The sequence below is a fragment of the Biomphalaria glabrata genome, chromosome 5, assembly GCF_947242115.1.
Source record: "Biomphalaria glabrata chromosome 5, xgBioGlab47.1, whole genome shotgun sequence".
Lineage (NCBI taxonomy): Eukaryota > Metazoa > Mollusca > Gastropoda > Planorbidae > Biomphalaria > Biomphalaria glabrata.
In genome coordinates, this window is record NC_074715.1 from 2,647,564 (window position 1) to 2,671,175 (window position 23,612).

At 35.6% G+C, this 23,612-nt stretch overlaps 1 protein-coding gene across 1 annotated transcript in view; it reads right to left on the minus strand.

Moving 5' to 3' along the window:
* The window catches only part of LOC129926190 (cell death abnormality protein 1-like), a 28,699-nt gene extending 6,496 nt beyond the window's left edge, over positions 1-22,203 (minus strand). Inside the window, exons 1-6 of the mRNA XM_056028583.1 lie at positions 22,124-22,203; positions 21,444-21,567; positions 18,980-19,115; positions 10,013-10,150; positions 6,606-6,743; positions 3,199-3,336 (exon numbers count right to left, since the gene is read on the minus strand). Coding sequence (XP_055884558.1) covers positions 3,199-3,336; positions 6,606-6,743; positions 10,013-10,150; positions 18,980-19,115; positions 21,444-21,567; positions 22,124-22,203 — 754 coding nt within the window. The remainder of the gene's footprint in view (positions 1-3,198; positions 3,337-6,605; positions 6,744-10,012; positions 10,151-18,979; positions 19,116-21,443; positions 21,568-22,123) is intronic.
* Between the last annotated feature and the right edge of the window lie 1,409 nt (positions 22,204-23,612).

The following is a 23,612-nucleotide window of genomic DNA, read 5'->3' on the forward strand; positions in this document are numbered from 1 at the left end:
AATTATTTAATTTTTAAGAATTAGAAATATTTAAAATATTAACATTTACATTTTCGCAATGCATTTAGTATGAAGTAAATAATATCAATTTAGGTAAAGCTATTTATCTTTAGTAGATCGACACTACCTGGAAAACTGTTTTCTAAACTTTTTCCTTTATTATAAAAATTTTTAAATTTCCAAAAATTAGTCAAAAAAGTGTTCCTATATATATTGCTGTTATAAAATTTTATTTAAAAAAATTGTAATGATATTTCAAATTAATTTTTTTTTGTAATAAAAAACATAAACTTTTTTTCAGAATTTGACAATAAGGATAAAAGAATTGGAGTAGCCTCCATGCATGCCCAAGTGGACTCAGAGAGATGCTACCTAGGCCCTGCTACACACAAATGAAGATGAGAACTGAAAAAAAAATTTCTTATTGTTATTCATTTACAAACGATTGTGTACAAAGAAAAAAAAACAACCTTAAAACTGAATGACTATTATTTTACATGATAGACCTAAGTACCAAGACAAATATACTTGTCCAAAACACAAACATTGCATCTCACGTAAACATAATTGGCTAACTGCTAGAAATTGTTGATCAATTTTGTTACATTGGGTCCGTCATATCCAATAACACTCTACTGGTGAAAGACATTAAAAACTGAATAGCTAAGGGAATGGCCACCATGTCACGGTTGCAGAAAAGAGTCTGAGACAACATATTGCTGACTAGCAGTAATAAAGCCCTAGTCTACCGGACCTGTGTGTTGAGCACCTTGCTGTACGGAAGTGAAACATGGTCAACCTACTTATGGCAGGAAAAAAGCTAAATGTCTTCCACCTCCGATGCCTGAGGCGGATCTTTAAAATAAGGTGGCAAGATAAGATAATCAATGAGGAACTGCTACGAAGAGCAGGGTTCCAGAACATCGGCTCTGTTATCAGCAGACGCCTTGGCTGGCTTGGCTACGTTCGTAAAATGCCAGTAGGTCGTCTTCCAGAAAATATTTTGTATGGCGATCTATTAAAAGGCAGGAGAGCAGCTGTTCGCCCATTTTACGTTATTTGGATGTATGAAAACGCGGCATGAAGCTTTTCAATATCGACAAAAGCAGCTGGGAAGAGGTGGCCTTGGATAGATCCACATGGACAGAGAGCATAAAAGAAGAATCACGGATATTAGATTTCATATACAACAGAAGCAGAAAGAAGGGTGAAAATGCAACAGCGTCTGGTGATTACATATGCCCATCCTGTGATCAAAGCTGTGTATCAAGGAATGCTTCTTTAGTCACACAATAAGTTGCAAAGGAAATATATCGTTTCTCGAGACGTAAAATGCCACAGTGAGACCTAAGAAGAAAAAGATGAAAATCCACATCTTTATGCTACAGTTGGTAATAACAACTCAAAATATAAGGAGTTCTTGGAAGAGTAAGAAATAATGGATACATTCGCGAACAGATGTGCCAGAACCAGCTAGCTAAATTCTAGGCTCTATCAATCACACAGAAGAATACAAAATGCAACTTAGTTATTATAAGACATGTCAACAGAGAAGCGAAAAGACCAGAAGTTATATCCGTACTTATGTTATACGCTTGGAATGAGTAGCCTGTAATACTTTATATCAAAATCATCTGGTTGCTAAAATAAAATTAAATACGTATTAGCCAGGAGGATCCAGCCATCAAAAACATCTGTATATTAATGCGCTAAACGAATGCACTAAAGAATTTTAAAGATAACCTATTCAAAAATGTAATCCTTTTTTAGATAAGCATATAGAATACAAGATAAAAAAAACAGACGTGGAAGAAAGTAAAAAAGTAACAAACAGTGACAGCCCAGAAGTACAGGTTTGCAATTTATAAAACCAACTAATTTGTATTCTGCGGCCGTTGTAGGTGACCTCCAGCTGTCTCGTCCTGAAGCCGCATGCAGTCAGGTGCTTTCTTTGTTAAACACTAATTTCTTTTTTAGTTATGTAGAGACGCACCATAGTGAACGTGTTTTGAAGGCGACTAGTGGCGCATTGATCTAGATGGATTAGAGACTACTTAGAGACAGAAAATAAGTTGGTGATAGGATTTCATAGGGCTGTAGATTAAACATTATTTAAACTGTTTAACAGAGTTTCAGACTCGTCCCTCCACTGTTAAGACAGATGGGGTTTTGCTTTTCATTTACTCGCATTGTAATATAACCGAATAGATACTCAGACATCTGCAGAGTAGTTTATCATAATCTGACAGGCATTAAAAATTAACTACAAGACAGACCTGTATCCATCACTTCTTTTATGTCAGCCTCGGCAAAATGGTGCCTATGCGGATCGTTAAAGCGTTACCGATGCGGCACCACTGCTACGTCGACCTCATTTTAGTTCACGTAAAAAAAAAGAATGCTTTTAGTATACGATCTATCCCCATACGGGATAAATGCCCTGCCAAGCGTAACTGTTGGACCATAAGAGGGCTCTCTTTAGTGTCCATACCAGCGTTCGCAAAATTATCGTTAATTGTAGTCCGGTATTGCCACCGTATGTCCATAATGCAGCGCAAGTATCATTAGTGAAAGCCGTTAAGTAGTCTTATTTGATTTATGTATAATACTTATGTTTCAGATCGATATAAAAAAGTTGAGGGATGAACTTCTTTGTAGGCATTGAATTTTATAGGCCAGAGGAGCAATTTATTCTTTCGAATTCTCGCCTTTAGGCGTCCAAAAGCCCTACTGACCCTGACTAGACGGTTATCAACTACCATTGAAAGCTATGCTTCATTTGACAAGATTATTTTATATATGTGAATTTGTCTGCAACTTTAAGGGACTTTCCATTTGTGGTAATCTATGATGCTAAATACGTTTTATTGGGTGACTTGTAATATGGCTTCTGTTTTCAAGAAAATTAAAGATAAACCGAAAGAGGTGGCAGCGTTTGCAAATTCGTTGACAACTACCTGAAGATGATATTCATTGTGAGCTAGCAGGGCGCAATCCTCGCTTTAACCAAACTCTGTCATGACCATTTCTTTTGTTGTTGTTAAAATGATTGAATACAATGCTGTCTCAAAAACAACCTGACGTAAATGTGTTTGTAAAATCGCTGCTTATATTGACCCATCATTACGCCAAAGAAGAAAGCAAATAGTATACAGTTTAACCTATTTATTAAATCTACAAACAACCTTTCAATATTACCTGTTGTGCATAAAGGTGGATTGACATATCCATTACATCCTTCGTTACAAATACCCGAGTATTTATCACAAGATTGGTTGAAACAATTAATGCTACAATTAGAGCTACAGTTAAGTCCCCAGGTGGACTGAAGGCATTCTGAAAGAAAAAACAACAAAATATGTGGATTTTGTTGTCTTTATTAAAGGTGAGTTTTAACTTAATTATTAATTATTTAATTTTTAAGAATTAGAAATATTTAAAATATTAACATTTACATTTTCGCAATGCATTTAGTATGAAGTAAATAATATCAATTTAGGTAAAGCTATTTATCTTTAGTAGATCGACACTACCTGGAAAACTGTTTTCTAAACTTTTTCCTTTATTATAAAAATTTTTAAATTTCCAAAAATTAGTCAAAAAAGTGTTCCTATATATATTGCTGTTATAAAATTTTATTTAAAAAAATTGTAATGATATTTCAAATTAATTTTTTTTTGTAATAAAAAACATAAACTTTTTTTCAGAATTTGACAATAAGGATAAAAGAATTGGAGTAGCCTCCATGCATGCCCAAGTGGACTCAGAGAGATGCTACCTAGGCCCTGCTACACACAAATGAAGATGAGAACTGAAAAAAAATTTTCTTATTGTTATTCATTTACAAACGATTGTGTACAAAGAAAAAAAAACAACCTTAAAACTGAATGACTATTATTTTACATGATAGACCTAAGTACCAAGACAAATATACTTGTCCAAAACACAAACATTGCATCTCACGTAAACATAATTGGCTAACTGCTAGAAATTGTTGATCAATTTTGTTACATTGGGTCCGTCATATCCAATAACACTCTACTGGTGAAAGACATTAAAAACTGAATAGCTAAGGGAATGGCCACCATGTCACGGTTGCAGAAAAGAGTCTGAGACAACATATTGCTGACTAGCAGTAATAAAGCCCTAGTCTACCGGACCTGTGTGTTGAGCACCTTGCTGTACGGAAGTGAAACATGGTCAACCTACTTATGGCAGGAAAAAAGCTAAATGTCTTCCACCTCCGATGCCTGAGGCGGATCTTTAAAATAAGGTGGCAAGATAAGATAATCAATGAGGAACTGCTACGAAGAGCAGGGTTCCAGAACATCGGCTCTGTTATCAGCAGACGCCTTGGCTGGCTTGGCTACGTTCGTAAAATGCCAGTAGGTCGTCTTCCAGAAAATATTTTGTATGGCGATCTATTAAAAGGCAGGAGAGCAGCTGTTCGCCCATTTTACGTTATTTGGATGTATGAAAACGCGGCATGAAGCTTTTCAATATCGACAAAAGCAGCTGGGAAGAGGTGGCCTTGGATAGATCCACATGGACAGAGAGCATAAAAGAAGAATCACGGATATTAGATTTCATATACAACAGAAGCAGAAAGAAGGGTGAAAATGCAACAGCGTCTGGTGATTACATATGCCCATCCTGTGATCAAAGCTGTGTATCAAGGAATGCTTCTTTAGTCACACAATAAGTTGCAAAGGAAATATATCGTTTCTCGAGACGTAAAATGCCACAGTGAGACCTAAGAAGAAAAAGATGAAAATCCACATCTTTATGCTACAGTTGGTAATAACAACTCAAAATATAAGGAGTTCTTGGAAGAGTAAGAAATAATGGATACATTCGCGAACAGATGTGCCAGAACCAGCTAGCTAAATTCTAGGCTCTATCAATCACACAGAAGAATACAAAATGCAACTTAGTTATTATAAGACATGTCAACAGAGAAGCGAAAAGACCAGAAGTTATATCCGTACTTATGTTATACGCTTGGAATGAGTAGCCTGTAATACTTTATATCAAAATCATCTGGTTGCTAAAATAAAATTAAATACGTATTAGCCAGGAGGATCCAGCCATCAAAAACATCTGTATATTAATGCGCTAAACGAATGCACTAAAGAATTTTAAAGATAACCTATTCAAAAATGTAATCCTTTTTTAGATAAGCATATAGAATACAAGATAAAAAAAACAGACGTGGAAGAAAGTAAAAAAGTAACAAACAGTGACAGCCCAGAAGTACAGGTTTGCAATTTATAAAACCAACTAATTTGTATTCTGCGGCCGTTGTAGGTGACCTCCAGCTGTCTCGTCCTGAAGCCGCATGCAGTCAGGTGCTTTCTTTGTTAAACACTAATTTCTTTTTTAGTTATGTAGAGACGCACCATAGTGAACGTGTTTTGAAGGCGACTAGTGGCGCATTGATCTAGATGGATTAGAGACTACTTAGAGACAGAAAATAAGTTGGTGATAGGATTTCATAGGGCTGTAGATTAAACATTATTTAAACTGTTTAACAGAGTTTCAGACTCGTCCCTCCACTGTTAAGACAGATGGGGTTTTGCTTTTCATTTACTCGCATTGTAATATAACCGAATAGATACTCAGACATCTGCAGAGTAGTTTATCATAATCTGACAGGCATTAAAAATTAACTACAAGACAGACCTGTATCCATCACTTCTTTTATGTCAGCCTCGGCAAAATGGTGCCTATGCGGATCGTTAAAGCGTTACCGATGCGGCACCACTGCTACGTCGACCTCATTTTAGTTCACGTAAAAAAAAAGAATGCTTTTAGTATACGATCTATCCCCATACGGGATAAATGCCCTGCCAAGCGTAACTGTTGGACCATAAGAGGGCTCTCTTTAGTGTCCATACCAGCGTTCGCAAAATTATCGTTAATTGTAGTCCGGTATTGCCACCGTATGTCCATAATGCAGCGCAAGTATCATTAGTGAAAGCCGTTAAGTAGTCTTATTTGATTTATGTATAATACTTATGTTTCAGATCGATATAAAAAAGTTGAGGGATGAACTTCTTTGTAGGCATTGAATTTTATAGGCCAGAGGAGCAATTTATTCTTTCGAATTCTCGCCTTTAGGCGTCCAAAAGCCCTACTGACCCTGACTAGACGGTTATCAACTACCATTGAAAGCTATGCTTCATTTGACAAGATTATTTCTATATATGTGAATTTGTCTGCAACTTTAAGGGACTTTCCATTTGTGGTAATCTATGATGCTAAATACGTTTTATTGGGTGACTTGTAATATGGCTTCTGTTTTCAAGAAAATTAAAGATAAACCGAAAGAGGTGGCAGCGTTTGCAAATTCGTTGACAACTACCTGAAGATGATATTCATTGTGAGCTAGCAGGGCGCAATCCTCGCTTTAACCAAACTCTGTCATGACCATTTCTTTTGTTGTTGTTAAAATGATTGAATACAATGCTGTCTCAAAAACAACCTGACGTAAATGTGTTTGTAAAATCGCTGCTTATATTGACCCATCATTACGCCAAAGAAGAAAGCAAATAGTATACAGTTTAACCTATTTATTAAATCTACAAACAACCTTTCAATATTACCTGTTGTGCATAAAGGTGGATTGACATATCCATTACATCCTTCGTTACAAATACCCGAGTATTTATCACAAGATTGGTTGAAACAATTAATGCTACAATTAGAGCTACAGTTAAGTCCCCAGGTGGACTGAAGGCATTCTGAAAGAAAAAACAACAAAATATGTGGATTTTGTTGTCTTTATTAAAGGTGAGTTTTAACTTAATTATTAATTATTTAATTTTTAAGAATTAGAAATATTTAAAATATTAACATTTACATTTTCGCAATGCATTTAGTATGAAGTAAATAATATCAATTTAGGTAAAGCTATTTATCTTTAGTAGATCGACACTACCTGGAAAACTGTTTTCTAAACTTTTTCCTTTATTATAAAAATTTTTAAATTTCCAAAAATTAGTCAAAAAAGTGTTCCTATATATATTGCTGTTATAAAATTTTATTTAAAAAAATTGTAATGATATTTCAAATTAATTTTTTTTTGTAATAAAAAACATAAACTTTTTTTCAGAATTTGACAATAAGGATAAAAGAATTGGAGTAGCCTCCATGCATGCCCAAGTGGACTCAGAGAGATGCTACCTAGGCCCTGCTACACACAAATGAAGATGAGAACTGAAAAAAAAATTTCTTATTGTTATTCATTTACAAACGATTGTGTACAAAGAAAAAAAAACAACCTTAAAACTGAATGACTATTATTTTACATGATAGACCTAAGTACCAAGACAAATATACTTGTCCAAAACACAAACATTGCATCTCACGTAAACATAATTGGCTAACTGCTAGAAATTGTTGATCAATTTTGTTACATTGGGTCCGTCATATCCAATAACACTCTACTGGTGAAAGACATTAAAAACTGAATAGCTAAGGGAATGGCCACCATGTCACGGTTGCAGAAAAGAGTCTGAGACAACATATTGCTGACTAGCAGTAATAAAGCCCTAGTCTACCGGACCTGTGTGTTGAGCACCTTGCTGTACGGAAGTGAAACATGGTCAACCTACTTATGGCAGGAAAAAAGCTAAATGTCTTCCACCTCCGATGCCTGAGGCGGATCTTTAAAATAAGGTGGCAAGATAAGATAATCAATGAGGAACTGCTACGAAGAGCAGGGTTCCAGAACATCGGCTCTGTTATCAGCAGACGCCTTGGCTGGCTTGGCTACGTTCGTAAAATGCCAGTAGGTCGTCTTCCAGAAAATATTTTGTATGGCGATCTATTAAAAGGCAGGAGAGCAGCTGTTCGCCCATTTTACGTTATTTGGATGTATGAAAACGCGGCATGAAGCTTTTCAATATCGACAAAAGCAGCTGGGAAGAGGTGGCCTTGGATAGATCCACATGGACAGAGAGCATAAAAGAAGAATCACGGATATTAGATTTCATATACAACAGAAGCAGAAAGAAGGGTGAAAATGCAACAGCGTCTGGTGATTACATATGCCCATCCTGTGATCAAAGCTGTGTATCAAGGAATGCTTCTTTAGTCACACAATAAGTTGCAAAGGAAATATATCGTTTCTCGAGACGTAAAATGCCACAGTGAGACCTAAGAAGAAAAAGATGAAAATCCACATCTTTATGCTACAGTTGGTAATAACAACTCAAAATATAAGGAGTTCTTGGAAGAGTAAGAAATAATGGATACATTCGCGAACAGATGTGCCAGAACCAGCTAGCTAAATTCTAGGCTCTATCAATCACACAGAAGAATACAAAATGCAACTTAGTTATTATAAGACATGTCAACAGAGAAGCGAAAAGACCAGAAGTTATATCCGTACTTATGTTATACGCTTGGAATGAGTAGCCTGTAATACTTTATATCAAAATCATCTGGTTGCTAAAATAAAATTAAATACGTATTAGCCAGGAGGATCCAGCCATCAAAAACATCTGTATATTAATGCGCTAAACGAATGCACTAAAGAATTTTAAAGATAACCTATTCAAAAATGTAATCCTTTTTTAGATAAGCATATAGAATACAAGATAAAAAAAACAGACGTGGAAGAAAGTAAAAAAGTAACAAACAGTGACAGCCCAGAAGTACAGGTTTGCAATTTATAAAACCAACTAATTTGTATTCTGCGGCCGTTGTAGGTGACCTCCAGCTGTCTCGTCCTGAAGCCGCATGCAGTCAGGTGCTTTCTTTGTTAAACACTAATTTCTTTTTTAGTTATGTAGAGACGCACCATAGTGAACGTGTTTTGAAGGCGACTAGTGGCGCATTGATCTAGATGGATTAGAGACTACTTAGAGACAGAAAATAAGTTGGTGATAGGATTTCATAGGGCTGTAGATTAAACATTATTTAAACTGTTTAACAGAGTTTCAGACTCGTCCCTCCACTGTTAAGACAGATGGGGTTTTGCTTTTCATTTACTCGCATTGTAATATAACCGAATAGATACTCAGACATCTGCAGAGTAGTTTATCATAATCTGACAGGCATTAAAAATTAACTACAAGACAGACCTGTATCCATCACTTCTTTTATGTCAGCCTCGGCAAAATGGTGCCTATGCGGATCGTTAAAGCGTTACCGATGCGGCACCACTGCTACGTCGACCTCATTTTAGTTCACGTAAAAAAAAAGAATGCTTTTAGTATACGATCTATCCCCATACGGGATAAATGCCCTGCCAAGCGTAACTGTTGGACCATAAGAGGGCTCTCTTTAGTGTCCATACCAGCGTTCGCAAAATTATCGTTAATTGTAGTCCGGTATTGCCACCGTATGTCCATAATGCAGCGCAAGTATCATTAGTGAAAGCCGTTAAGTAGTCTTATTTGATTTATGTATAATACTTATGTTTCAGATCGATATAAAAAAGTTGAGGGATGAACTTCTTTGTAGGCATTGAATTTTATAGGCCAGAGGAGCAATTTATTCTTTCGAATTCTCGCCTTTAGGCGTCCAAAAGCCCTACTGACCCTGACTAGACGGTTATCAACTACCATTGAAAGCTATGCTTCATTTGACAAGATTATTTCTATATATGTGAATTTGTCTGCAACTTTAAGGGACTTTCCATTTGTGGTAATCTATGATGCTAAATACGTTTTATTGGGTGACTTGTAATATGGCTTCTGTTTTCAAGAAAATTAAAGATAAACCGAAAGAGGTGGCAGCGTTTGCAAATTCGTTGACAACTACCTGAAGATGATATTCATTGTGAGCTAGCAGGGCGCAATCCTCGCTTTAACCAAACTCTGTCATGACCATTTCTTTTGTTGTTGTTAAAATGATTGAATACAATGCTGTCTCAAAAACAACCTGACGTAAATGTGTTTGTAAAATCGCTGCTTATATTGACCCATCATTACGCCAAAGAAGAAAGCAAATAGTATACAGTTTAACCTATTTATTAAATCTACAAACAACCTTTCAATATTACCTGTTGTGCATAAAGGTGGATTGACATATCCATTACATCCTTCGTTACAAATACCCGAGTATTTATCACAAGATTGGTTGAAACAATTAATGCTACAATTAGAGCTACAGTTAAGTCCCCAGGTGGACTGAAGGCATTCTGAAAGAAAAAACAACAAAATATGTGGATTTTGTTGTCTTTATTAAAGGTGAGTTTTAACTTAATTATTAATTATTTAATTTTTAAGAATTAGAAATATTTAAAATATTAACATTTACATTTTCGCAATGCATTTAGTATGAAGTAAATAATATCAATTTAGGTAAAGCTATTTATCTTTAGTAGATCGACACTACCTGGAAAACTGTTTTCTAAACTTTTTCCTTTATTATAAAAATTTTTAAATTTCCAAAAATTAGTCAAAAAAGTGTTCCTATATATATTGCTGTTATAAAATTTTATTTAAAAAAATTGTAATGATATTTCAAATTAATTTTTTTTTGTAATAAAAAACATAAACTTTTTTTCAGAATTTGACAATAAGGATAAAAGAATTGGAGTAGCCTCCATGCATGCCCAAGTGGACTCAGAGAGATGCTACCTAGGCCCTGCTACACACAAATGAAGATGAGAACTGAAAAAAAAATTTCTTATTGTTATTCATTTACAAACGATTGTGTACAAAGAAAAAAAAACAACCTTAAAACTGAATGACTATTATTTTACATGATAGACCTAAGTACCAAGACAAATATACTTGTCCAAAACACAAACATTGCATCTCACGTAAACATAATTGGCTAACTGCTAGAAATTGTTGATCAATTTTGTTACATTGGGTCCGTCATATCCAATAACACTCTACTGGTGAAAGACATTAAAAACTGAATAGCTAAGGGAATGGCCACCATGTCACGGTTGCAGAAAAGAGTCTGAGACAACATATTGCTGACTAGCAGTAATAAAGCCCTAGTCTACCGGACCTGTGTGTTGAGCACCTTGCTGTACGGAAGTGAAACATGGTCAACCTACTTATGGCAGGAAAAAAGCTAAATGTCTTCCACCTCCGATGCCTGAGGCGGATCTTTAAAATAAGGTGGCAAGATAAGATAATCAATGAGGAACTGCTACGAAGAGCAGGGTTCCAGAACATCGGCTCTGTTATCAGCAGACGCCTTGGCTGGCTTGGCTACGTTCGTAAAATGCCAGTAGGTCGTCTTCCAGAAAATATTTTGTATGGCGATCTATTAAAAGGCAGGAGAGCAGCTGTTCGCCCATTTTACGTTATTTGGATGTATGAAAACGCGGCATGAAGCTTTTCAATATCGACAAAAGCAGCTGGGAAGAGGTGGCCTTGGATAGATCCACATGGACAGAGAGCATAAAAGAAGAATCACGGATATTAGATTTCATATACAACAGAAGCAGAAAGAAGGGTGAAAATGCAACAGCGTCTGGTGATTACATATGCCCATCCTGTGATCAAAGCTGTGTATCAAGGAATGCTTCTTTAGTCACACAATAAGTTGCAAAGGAAATATATCGTTTCTCGAGACGTAAAATGCCACAGTGAGACCTAAGAAGAAAAAGATGAAAATCCACATCTTTATGCTACAGTTGGTAATAACAACTCAAAATATAAGGAGTTCTTGGAAGAGTAAGAAATAATGGATACATTCGCGAACAGATGTGCCAGAACCAGCTAGCTAAATTCTAGGCTCTATCAATCACACAGAAGAATACAAAATGCAACTTAGTTATTATAAGACATGTCAACAGAGAAGCGAAAAGACCAGAAGTTATATCCGTACTTATGTTATACGCTTGGAATGAGTAGCCTGTAATACTTTATATCAAAATCATCTGGTTGCTAAAATAAAATTAAATACGTATTAGCCAGGAGGATCCAGCCATCAAAAACATCTGTATATTAATGCGCTAAACGAATGCACTAAAGAATTTTAAAGATAACCTATTCAAAAATGTAATCCTTTTTTAGATAAGCATATAGAATACAAGATAAAAAAAACAGACGTGGAAGAAAGTAAAAAAGTAACAAACAGTGACAGCCCAGAAGTACAGGTTTGCAATTTATAAAACCAACTAATTTGTATTCTGCGGCCGTTGTAGGTGACCTCCAGCTGTCTCGTCCTGAAGCCGCATGCAGTCAGGTGCTTTCTTTGTTAAACACTAATTTCTTTTTTAGTTATGTAGAGACGCACCATAGTGAACGTGTTTTGAAGGCGACTAGTGGCGCATTGATCTAGATGGATTAGAGACTACTTAGAGACAGAAAATAAGTTGGTGATAGGATTTCATAGGGCTGTAGATTAAACATTATTTAAACTGTTTAACAGAGTTTCAGACTCGTCCCTCCACTGTTAAGACAGATGGGGTTTTGCTTTTCATTTACTCGCATTGTAATATAACCGAATAGATACTCAGACATCTGCAGAGTAGTTTATCATAATCTGACAGGCATTAAAAATTAACTACAAGACAGACCTGTATCCATCACTTCTTTTATGTCAGCCTCGGCAAAATGGTGCCTATGCGGATCGTTAAAGCGTTACCGATGCGGCACCACTGCTACGTCGACCTCATTTTAGTTCACGTAAAAAAAAAGAATGCTTTTAGTATACGATCTATCCCCATACGGGATAAATGCCCTGCCAAGCGTAACTGTTGGACCATAAGAGGGCTCTCTTTAGTGTCCATACCAGCGTTCGCAAAATTATCGTTAATTGTAGTCCGGTATTGCCACCGTATGTCCATAATGCAGCGCAAGTATCATTAGTGAAAGCCGTTAAGTAGTCTTATTTGATTTATGTATAATACTTATGTTTCAGATCGATATAAAAAAGTTGAGGGATGAACTTCTTTGTAGGCATTGAATTTTATAGGCCAGAGGAGCAATTTATTCTTTCGAATTCTCGCCTTTAGGCGTCCAAAAGCCCTACTGACCCTGACTAGACGGTTATCAACTACCATTGAAAGCTATGCTTCATTTGACAAGATTATTTTATATATGTGAATTTGTCTGCAACTTTAAGGGACTTTCCATTTGTGGTAATCTATGATGCTAAATACGTTTTATTGGGTGACTTGTAATATGGCTTCTGTTTTCAAGAAAATTAAAGATAAACCGAAAGAGGTGGCAGCGTTTGCAAATTCGTTGACAACTACCTGAAGATGATATTCATTGTGAGCTAGCAGGGCGCAATCCTCGCTTTAACCAAACTCTGTCATGACCATTTCTTTTGTTGTTGTTAAAATGATTGAATACAATGCTGTCTCAAAAACAACCTGACGTAAATGTGTTTGTAAAATCGCTGCTTATATTGACCCATCATTACGCCAAAGAAGAAAGCAAATAGTATACAGTTTAACCTATTTATTAAATCTACAAACAACCTTTCAATATTACCTGTTGTGCATAAAGGTGGATTGACATATCCATTACATCCTTCGTTACAAATACCCGAGTATTTATCACAAGATTGGTTGAAACAATTAATGCTACAATTAGAGCTACAGTTAAGTCCCCAGGTGGACTGAAGGCATTCTGAAAGAAAAAACAACAAAATATGTGGATTTTGTTGTCTTTATTAAAGGTGAGTTTTAACTTAATTATTAATTATTTAATTTTTAAGAATTAGAAATATTTAAAATATTAACATTTACATTTTCGCAATGCATTTAGTATGAAGTAAATAATATCAATTTAGGTAAAGCTATTTATCTTTAGTAGATCGACACTACCTGGAAAACTGTTTTCTAAACTTTTTCCTTTATTATAAAAATTTTTAAATTTCCAAAAATTAGTCAAAAAAGTGTTCCTATATATATTGCTGTTATAAAATTTTATTTAAAAAAATTGTAATGATATTTCAAATTAATTTTTTTTTGTAATAAAAAACATAAACTTTTTTTCAGAATTTGACAATAAGGATAAAAGAATTGGAGTAGCCTCCATGCATGCCCAAGTGGACTCAGAGAGATGCTACCTAGGCCCTGCTACACACAAATGAAGATGAGAACTGAAAAAAAATTTCTTATTGTTATTCATTTACAAACGATTGTGTACAAAGAAAAAAAAACAACCTTAAAACTGAATGACTATTATTTTACATGATAGACCTAAGTACCAAGACAAATATACTTGTCCAAAACACAAACATTGCATCTCACGTAAACATAATTGGCTAACTGCTAGAAATTGTTGATCAATTTTGTTACATTGGGTCCGTCATATCCAATAACACTCTACTGGTGAAAGACATTAAAAACTGAATAGCTAAGGGAATGGCCACCATGTCACGGTTGCAGAAAAGAGTCTGAGACAACATATTGCTGACTAGCAGTAATAAAGCCCTAGTCTACCGGACCTGTGTGTTGAGCACCTTGCTGTACGGAAGTGAAACATGGTCAACCTACTTATGGCAGGAAAAAAGCTAAATGTCTTCCACCTCCGATGCCTGAGGCGGATCTTTAAAATAAGGTGGCAAGATAAGATAATCAATGAGGAACTGCTACGAAGAGCAGGGTTCCAGAACATCGGCTCTGTTATCAGCAGACGCCTTGGCTGGCTTGGCTACGTTCGTAAAATGCCAGTAGGTCGTCTTCCAGAAAATATTTTGTATGGCGATCTATTAAAAGGCAGGAGAGCAGCTGTTCGCCCATTTTACGTTATTTGGATGTATGAAAACGCGGCATGAAGCTTTTCAATATCGACAAAAGCAGCTGGGAAGAGGTGGCCTTGGATAGATCCACATGGACAGAGAGCATAAAAGAAGAATCACGGATATTAGATTTCATATACAACAGAAGCAGAAAGAAGGGTGAAAATGCAACAGCGTCTGGTGATTACATATGCCCATCCTGTGATCAAAGCTGTGTATCAAGGAATGCTTCTTTAGTCACACAATAAGTTGCAAAGGAAATATATCGTTTCTCGAGACGTAAAATGCCACAGTGAGACCTAAGAAGAAAAAGATGAAAATCCACATCTTTATGCTACAGTTGGTAATAACAACTCAAAATATAAGGAGTTCTTGGAAGAGTAAGAAATAATGGATACATTCGCGAACAGATGTGCCAGAACCAGCTAGCTAAATTCTAGGCTCTATCAATCACACAGAAGAATACAAAATGCAACTTAGTTATTATAAGACATGTCAACAGAGAAGCGAAAAGACCAGAAGTTATATCCGTACTTATGTTATACGCTTGGAATGAGTAGCCTGTAATACTTTATATCAAAATCATCTGGTTGCTAAAATAAAATTAAATACGTATTAGCCAGGAGGATCCAGCCATCAAAAACATCTGTATATTAATGCGCTAAACGAATGCACTAAAGAATTTTAAAGATAACCTATTCAAAAATGTAATCCTTTTTTAGATAAGCATATAGAATACAAGATAAAAAAAACAGACGTGGAAGAAAGTAAAAAAGTAACAAACAGTGACAGCCCAGAAGTACAGGTTTGCAATTTATAAAACCAACTAATTTGTATTCTGCGGCCGTTGTAGGTGACCTCCAGCTGTCTCGTCCTGAAGCCGCATGCAGTCAGGTGCTTTCTTTGTTAAACACTAATTTCTTTTTTAGTTATGTAGAGACGCACCATAGTGAACGTGTTTTGAAGGCGACTAGTGGCGCATTGATCTAGATGGATTAGAGACTACTTAGAGACAGAAAATAAGTTGGTGATAGGATTTCATAGGGCTGTAGATTAAACATTATTTAAACTGTTTAACAGAGTTTCAGACTCGTCCCTCCACTGTTAAGACAGATGGGGTTTTGCTTTTCATTTACTCGCATTGTAATATAACCGAATAGATACTCAGACATCTGCAGAGTAGTTTATCATAATCTGACAGGCATTAAAAATTAACTACAAGACAGACCTGTATCCATCACTTCTTTTATGTCAGCCTCGGCAAAATGGTGCCTATGCGGATCGTTAAAGCGTTACCGATGCGGCACCACTGCTACGTCGACCTCATTTTAGTTCACGTAAAAAAAAAGAATGCTTTTAGTATACGATCTATCCCCATACGGGATAAATGCCCTGCCAAGCGTAACTGTTGGACCATAAGAGGGCTCTCTTTAGTGTCCATACCAGCGTTCGCAAAATTATCGTTAATTGTAGTCCGGTATTGCCACCGTATGTCCATAATGCAGCGCAAGTATCATTAGTGAAAGCCGTTAAGTAGTCTTATTTGATTTATGTATAATACTTATGTTTCAGATCGATATAAAAAGTTGAGGGATGAACTTCTTTGTAGGCATTGAATTTTATAGGCCAGAGGAGCAATTTATTCTTTCGAATTCTCGCCTTTAGGCGTCCAAAAGCCCTACTGACCCTGACTAGACGGTTATCAACTACCATTGAAAGCTATGCTTCATTTGACAAGATTATTTCTATATATGTGAATTTGTCTGCAACTTTAAGGGACTTTCCATTTGTGGTAATCTATGATGCTAAATACGTTTTATTGGGTGACTTGTAATATGGCTTCTGTTTTCAAGAAAATTAAAGATAAACCGAAAGAGGTGGCAGCGTTTGCAAATTCGTTGACAACTACCTGAAGATGATATTCATTGTGAGCTAGCAGGGCGCAATCCTCGCTTTAACCAAACTCTGTCATGACCATTTCTTTTGTTGTTGTTAAAATGATTGAATACAATGCTGTCTCAAAAACAACCTGACGTAAATGTGTTTGTAAAATCGCTGCTTATATTGACCCATCATTACGCCAAAGAAGAAAGCAAATAGTATACAGTTTAACCTATTTATTAAATCTACAAACAACCTTTCAATATTACCTGTTGTGCATAAAGGTGGATTGACATATCCATTACATCCTTCGTTACAAATACCCGAGTATTTATCACAAGATTGGTTGAAACAATTAATGCTACAATTAGAGCTACAGTTAAGTCCCCAGGTGGACTGAAGGCATTCTGAAAGAAAAAACAACAAAATATGTGGATTTTGTTGTCTTTATTAAAGGTGAGTTTTAACTTAATTATTAATTATTTAATTTTTAAGAATTAGAAATATTTAAAATATTAACATTTACATTTTCGCAATGCATTTAGTATGAAGTAAATAATATCAATTTAGGTAAAGCTATTTATCTTTAGTAGATCGACACTACCTGGAAAACTGTTTTCTAAACTTTTTCCTTTATTATAAAAATTTTTAAATTTCCAAAAATTAGTCAAAAAAGTGTTCCTATATATATTGCTGTTATAAAATTTCTTTAAAAAAAATTAAATGATATTTCAAATTAATTTTATTTGTAATAAAAAACATATAAACTTTTTTTCAGAATTTGACAATAAGGATAAAAGAATTGGAGTAGCCTACTCATGGCAGGAAAAAAGCTGAATGTCTTCCACCTCCGATGCCTGAGGCGGATCTTTAAAATAAGGTGGCAAGATAAGATAATCAATGAGGAACTGCTACGAAGAGCAGGGTGCCAGAACATCGGCTCTGTTATCAGCAGACGCCTTGGCTGGCTTGGCTACGTTCGTAAAATGCCAGTAGGTCGTATTCCAGAAAATATTTTGTATGGCGATCTATTAAAAGGCAGGAGAGCAGCTGTTCGCCCATTTTACATTATTCGGATGTATGCAAACGCCTTGTAAGTTGGTGCTTATGCGGATCGTTAAAGCGTTTTTGATGCAGCACCTTTGTTACGTCGACCATTTTTTAATTCACGTAAAAATGACTGTTTTTAGTATACGGTCTATTTCCATACGGGATAAATGCCCTGCTAAGCGTAGCTGTTGGACCATATGATGGTTCTCTTTAGTGTCTTTACCAGCTTTTGTAACAACATCCCTAAATTTTTAAGTCATAACTAAGCGAAGATCTTTGTCTGTTTAACATATCTCAAAATAAGGGCTATAGCTGAAGCAAGGCATTAGCACATGTGTTATAAATGCCTACTTTCTATATGTTTCTATTAAGTTTTTTAATTATTGACAATTATTAGTCTGTTTATGAATCAGTTTCCTATGATGTTGTTGTCTGTTCAACTTAACATATCGTCCGCTCAATTGCACATCAACAGTCAAATAATTGGCAAAATCATAAGCCATTATGACCATTCAGAGAAAAAGTTTATTGATGTTATCTTGAGGAAGGAGAGACTGATTGCAGAAACAATATTGTTAACAGGTTTTAACTTGGTGCTGTCGATAGATCACATTCGACAGACTCAACGAGCAAAAATACATTTTTTGTGTGTATTATTACAGTACACGGCTTAACAATACGTATCGAGATTGTTAATTTTTTAATTATCTTTTGCATTGATTATTCTTAGTTCAATTTGTTTTTTTATCATCACAAGTCGATGCAAGAGCTGCAACGTAAAGAAGACTTAGAACTGCACGATAAGTGTTTTTAGTCAGCCTGTCCATCGCAACGAGAAACCATAAAAAAAGTTATTGCAGGTTTGTCTGATCAAACTTTAAGAGGCTTAATCCACACAGAAGAATTTACAACGTGTATAGTAAATAGCTTTTTCATATGTTTAGGAGTTTGTTTTTTTTTTTTTTTTGTAAAACAAGTATATACAGTGCACTTAATACCATATGTATGGGTGAGGGATGCGGGGGGGGGCACAAGATTTTTTTTTCAAATATCTTCCGTTACAAAAAAAAATGAGCCATGAATGGACGCTTGCACCCCCACTGAAAAAAAATCCCATGCCCAAAATTTAAATGGAAGGAAGGAAGTATTCCATATATATAATATAGTAAAGCGTAAAAAACACTAGGTTTAATACAAAAAAAAAAGATCTCAATAAATGATTATCATCATCAGAACTTCTAATGTTTATATGACACAAAAGCTAACGACAAATTGGATGCACCAAAACTCACTCATTCCTAAGCCGAATAAAGCCCTCTTCCCGTAGTTTTAATATGTGTAGATAAAAAAGTGTGGGTCTTTAAATGACTTATACCTACCAACATCGCATGAAGGGGGATTCCTTTTGCCATAACATTGGTAGCAAATCCCTGTGTCCTCCTTGCAATAACTAAGGCATTCTTTAGGGCATAGACTTGCACATCCAGGTCCCCATGTACCGATATCACAATCTGAGGATAAATAAGTAAATGAGAAAAAGACTATAGATCTTTCATTTTAAAGCTATTAGGACATTTATTTTTATTTTTACGATATATATCATTATTATGGTATATATATATATATATATATATATATATATATATATATATATATATATATATATATATATTTATATGTAGGTAAGCGGAAATGACGTATAATGACAATAATAATATATAACTTTTATATGTTGCTAATTTAACGTCAATAGCATGACAGAGCGCTTTGGTACAATCTCAATTGTTGACCATTAGGGGGAGGAGGTATCTGGGAGAAGGTTTCCCGTGCTGTCTTAAGGCGCTTAGTAAACACAACTCTTCTCGAGTCGGGTGTCGAACCTCAAGCCCCCTTCATACGTCGCCAAGATTAGGCTAATTTTAAGCGTACATAGCCAACCGAACACGCTTTACATTCATATACAAACTGACCCTAGCGCTCTGATCATGCTACAAGCATACTAATATATTGAACAATGTTAAATGATTAAATGTTACGTTCAGAACCATTTACGTAATTAAAATTAATTACCATCACTCTTATCGGAATTATTATTCTTATTATCATCACCTTTGCAATTGATATCGCTATAAAAAGGATAACTTTTATATAGCGCTACTTTCATGTTTATAACATGCTCAGAGCGCTATCTAATTTTTGGACCAGTGGGGGAAGGGGGTATCTGAGAAAAGATTTTTCCGTGCTGCTTTTAGACGCTCAGTAAACACAACTCTGCTCGAGTAGGATGTCAAACCTTGAACCCCCTTTATGGGTAGCCAAGAAAGGTTAAAGCGTACTTGGCCTCTCGGCCACGCTTCCACTAAAAGTATACTTAAGGAAAAATTTTAAAAAATACTTGAAAAATATGAAATGTGTGTCTTATGTATGCTTTGTTTATAGACTTCGGTCTTTTTTTTTTTTTGGGGGGGGGGATGACTGAAAATATAAGAAAAAGTTTTAATAGAAAGTTTTCGGTGTTTAGCAAATGCGGCGGTCAGGCCCGAATCTGTCAATACTGGTTCTTATCAATAGCTTTGGACATAAATGGAACTTGAGTACGAAATTTAATTCGAATCCATAAAAACTTTAATAGCTCTCTTGATCATTTAGACAGTCAGTGAATGGTAACTTAGAAAGATATAGTAGAGATCATGGATGGATTGACTATATGGGCAATCTGGCAAATGCTCACCGGGCCGTACCGAATGGGCCGGTATGGTCGCGACCAGATATTTTTCTTAATGAAGAAAAATTATAAAAAAATATTGACAGCATGAAGAAACAGATGATCAAGCATGTTTTTTTTTAAATAATTAATTTAGTTTGAAGTTCATTATAAATAAAAAAAAAACTTTATACTATAAACTGTACTTATTACCATTTGCAAAACGTTAGACCTTATTTTTGCAATGCACAATCAGCAAGGACTCTCAAGACCGCTTTTATTTCTTTGAAGTTGTGTTTGGTCGGATCATTTTGCAGGTCGGCGTGAACGTTTGGTGGCACTCCCATTTTTGTTCCATTTGCTCCCATTTAAATGTGGCCTCAGGAAAATGCATTTTTTCTTTGGGCCTGAACTATTGTTCTTAAGAAATGTTTTCAATTTCTTGAATAAAGATAAAAGGTTTTAAAAAGTACAACTGACCAAAATTAGGGGGTTGAGGTCATGATCAAAATATAATATAGATTGAATAAGGGGACGACGGACAGTCATATGATTTAGTGTATTTGGTGTGTCCAGGGTGCATTACAAAGAAGGTCCTTTCAAATAAAGTTTTAAAAAAAATATGTAGGAGTAATTATAATGCGCAGGCTAAAAAAACTAATTGAAAGTTCCAAGTTCTAAAACACATGTTTTATATATATTTTTAAAAAGTGCGAGATTGTTTGTTAAGTCTCTTTTTTAAATGAGATGTGTTCAAAATTGTAATATTACAATCTTAACCTTAATCTACGCAATCGCATAGTATAATGTACATACACATTGTTATAGTGTTTGTATAGAGCAAAGTGTTTTAAAAGACATCATACTTTTTCAATATTTGTTATATAATTTGTTTAGAAATAAATACAGCTAATTACTATTGATTTGTAAATCCAAATTTCTATAATAAAATAAAGTAAGCATTTGTCTTTATTATCTTGAATGATTTTTTTCATCAGTATTTTTTTCGACGAATTTCAAGTTAAATATAATATATTATGGTAAAATAAAACCTACCACCAAAAACGAGGACTTCACATAATGTAAGTATTGCACATTGTGTACTATAGTCAATTTTTGTGGCTGATATCCTTACTGACTTGACTGATTTCTGTTGCATTGTGTTGATGTTGTAGATATCTGAGGCATTGGCAGGACCATATTGTGTCCACAATATATGGTTGCTAGAGTCTAGAATTTCAAGTATAAAACTTGCTAGCCTATGTTGTAGAATATCTTTTAAAAATATAAGAAATATAATTTAATTTTTTTTTTCAGAAATGTATATACTAAAAGTTATGATACTAATTCCTAAAATAAATTTGTACTTTTGTTAAAATATAATTTAAGTGTTAATACAAATACAGAGAGAACAAAATGGAAAAGCCATAAGAAGAAATGTAGGCGACAATATAGAAGGCATTAAAGAGAAGCTTTACTATATGAGATGTAGAAGATTGAAATAGAAATTGGCATTTCGAGAAATGAAACTTTCATTTTTTTTAATTGTCATGATTTGAAAAGACTTATTTCCCAATTTGAATTATTAGTGTTAATATGTTGTGCAATGGTGATTTCTTTGAAGATAAAATATTATGAGTCGTCCCAAGGCTTAGTACACGCCGCTATTTAGTGACGGATGAACACTTGCTAAAAGACACAATTGTCCAAATGAGGTTGATTTGGTGAAACGACAGTGTGCGCATGCTGGCGTGAGGGTTGGGAGGATGGTTAGAGAGTCGGCGTGCGTGAATGATTTTCTACACGGAAGATTACTTGTTCTCTCCCCTCTTTTTTTCTGATCCGCGCTCTTTGTCGCTGTCACAAGTCGAAAGCTTTTTGACAGTGTCGCTCATTTTCATGACAGCATTAATTATTATTAGTATTTATTTATTTTATTTTATTATTTTTTGCTTTTAGCCTAATTTCACCACCAACCCCCTCTTTTCCTCTTCTAGCTAGACTGAGTCCAACACATTGGTGACAACAAGGCCTCGACTTTTCGTTTATCTCCACTTGACCGGGAAAAAGATCAAACAAACAGTCATCCATATTGGCCTTAGGCGCCGTATGTCCGATTTCACGTCAACACTACCTGGTCCAGTACTTACTTTATTCGTTCTTCCTTCCCTTCCCGCGTATCTCTTTGTTCAAGGAGATTATTTGTGTCACCACGCCTCGTGACACTCCAAGGTGCAACTCTTGTCAGACTTTACCAACGTAAGAGATAATCTTTAGTCTATTGTCTTTTCTTTTTCCGCCCATCTCTTCCGGACCTTTATGAGGTAGACCAAGTTGAAATACACATACTTATATAATTTCTTCTTGTGGACAATCGAGTCTTGACTAATCATTTATTCTCACTTCTAGAGGAATACCTGGTGGTAACAATAGCGTCATGGTCACTGACCATCGCCCATTTCCACATCCCTGTTCCAACTTACGTTGTTTAATGAGATTATTATCTCCCTTACTATGTACATTTTATATTGTTAATATCAGCCATCTGTTTTTCCCATCCCATTTGTCACCATCTCCCCATTATACTCAACGGCAGTCGAAGGCATCGATAAGATGCATGAGAGACATGTCCCAACTTGTCTTTGTTTATTTGCAGCCTCCCTCAGGTGTCTGCCTATTTACCTATTTGACTGCCTATTAGTCAGCATATTTGGATCTACCTTATTGGATCGCGTGCTTATCTAGTGCTATTCAGCATTACAGGTCACTACCTGTCAACCGCTATAGGCTCTACTTATAAGCCTTTTTGACAGTCCACCTGTCAAGACGTTCCTATAGACCACGTGTCTAAGCGAGACGTCATAGCTTCGCCAAATCTCTACCACTTAATGGACTAATCCTGCTAACGACGCTGCCCACGGCAGATCAGCTCTGCCCGCAGCTCCCTTGTGTCCATGATAGCCGGCCAATCGCCCTACTGCGCCCACTACAGATATCAGAACTTTAGATTGAGACTCCACAAGAACTGAATCACCGGCGTCCCTCTATCCGCTAGACCACTATGGAAGAAGAGATACGGATGTCAGATCCCGCGTTGGTAAAGCTCGAGGAGCCTTCAATCAGCGATAAAACACACGAGGATCGAGGGAAATAAGCAGCACCACCATGATCAGGCTCTTTAACACAATAATTAATTGAATTCTACTTCACCACCATGAAGAAAAAATCAATACCTGTCAGAGGAAGATTCTTATGGTCCGCTGCCCAGACAAGAACTCGAATAAGGAACTGTGGCAGAGAACAA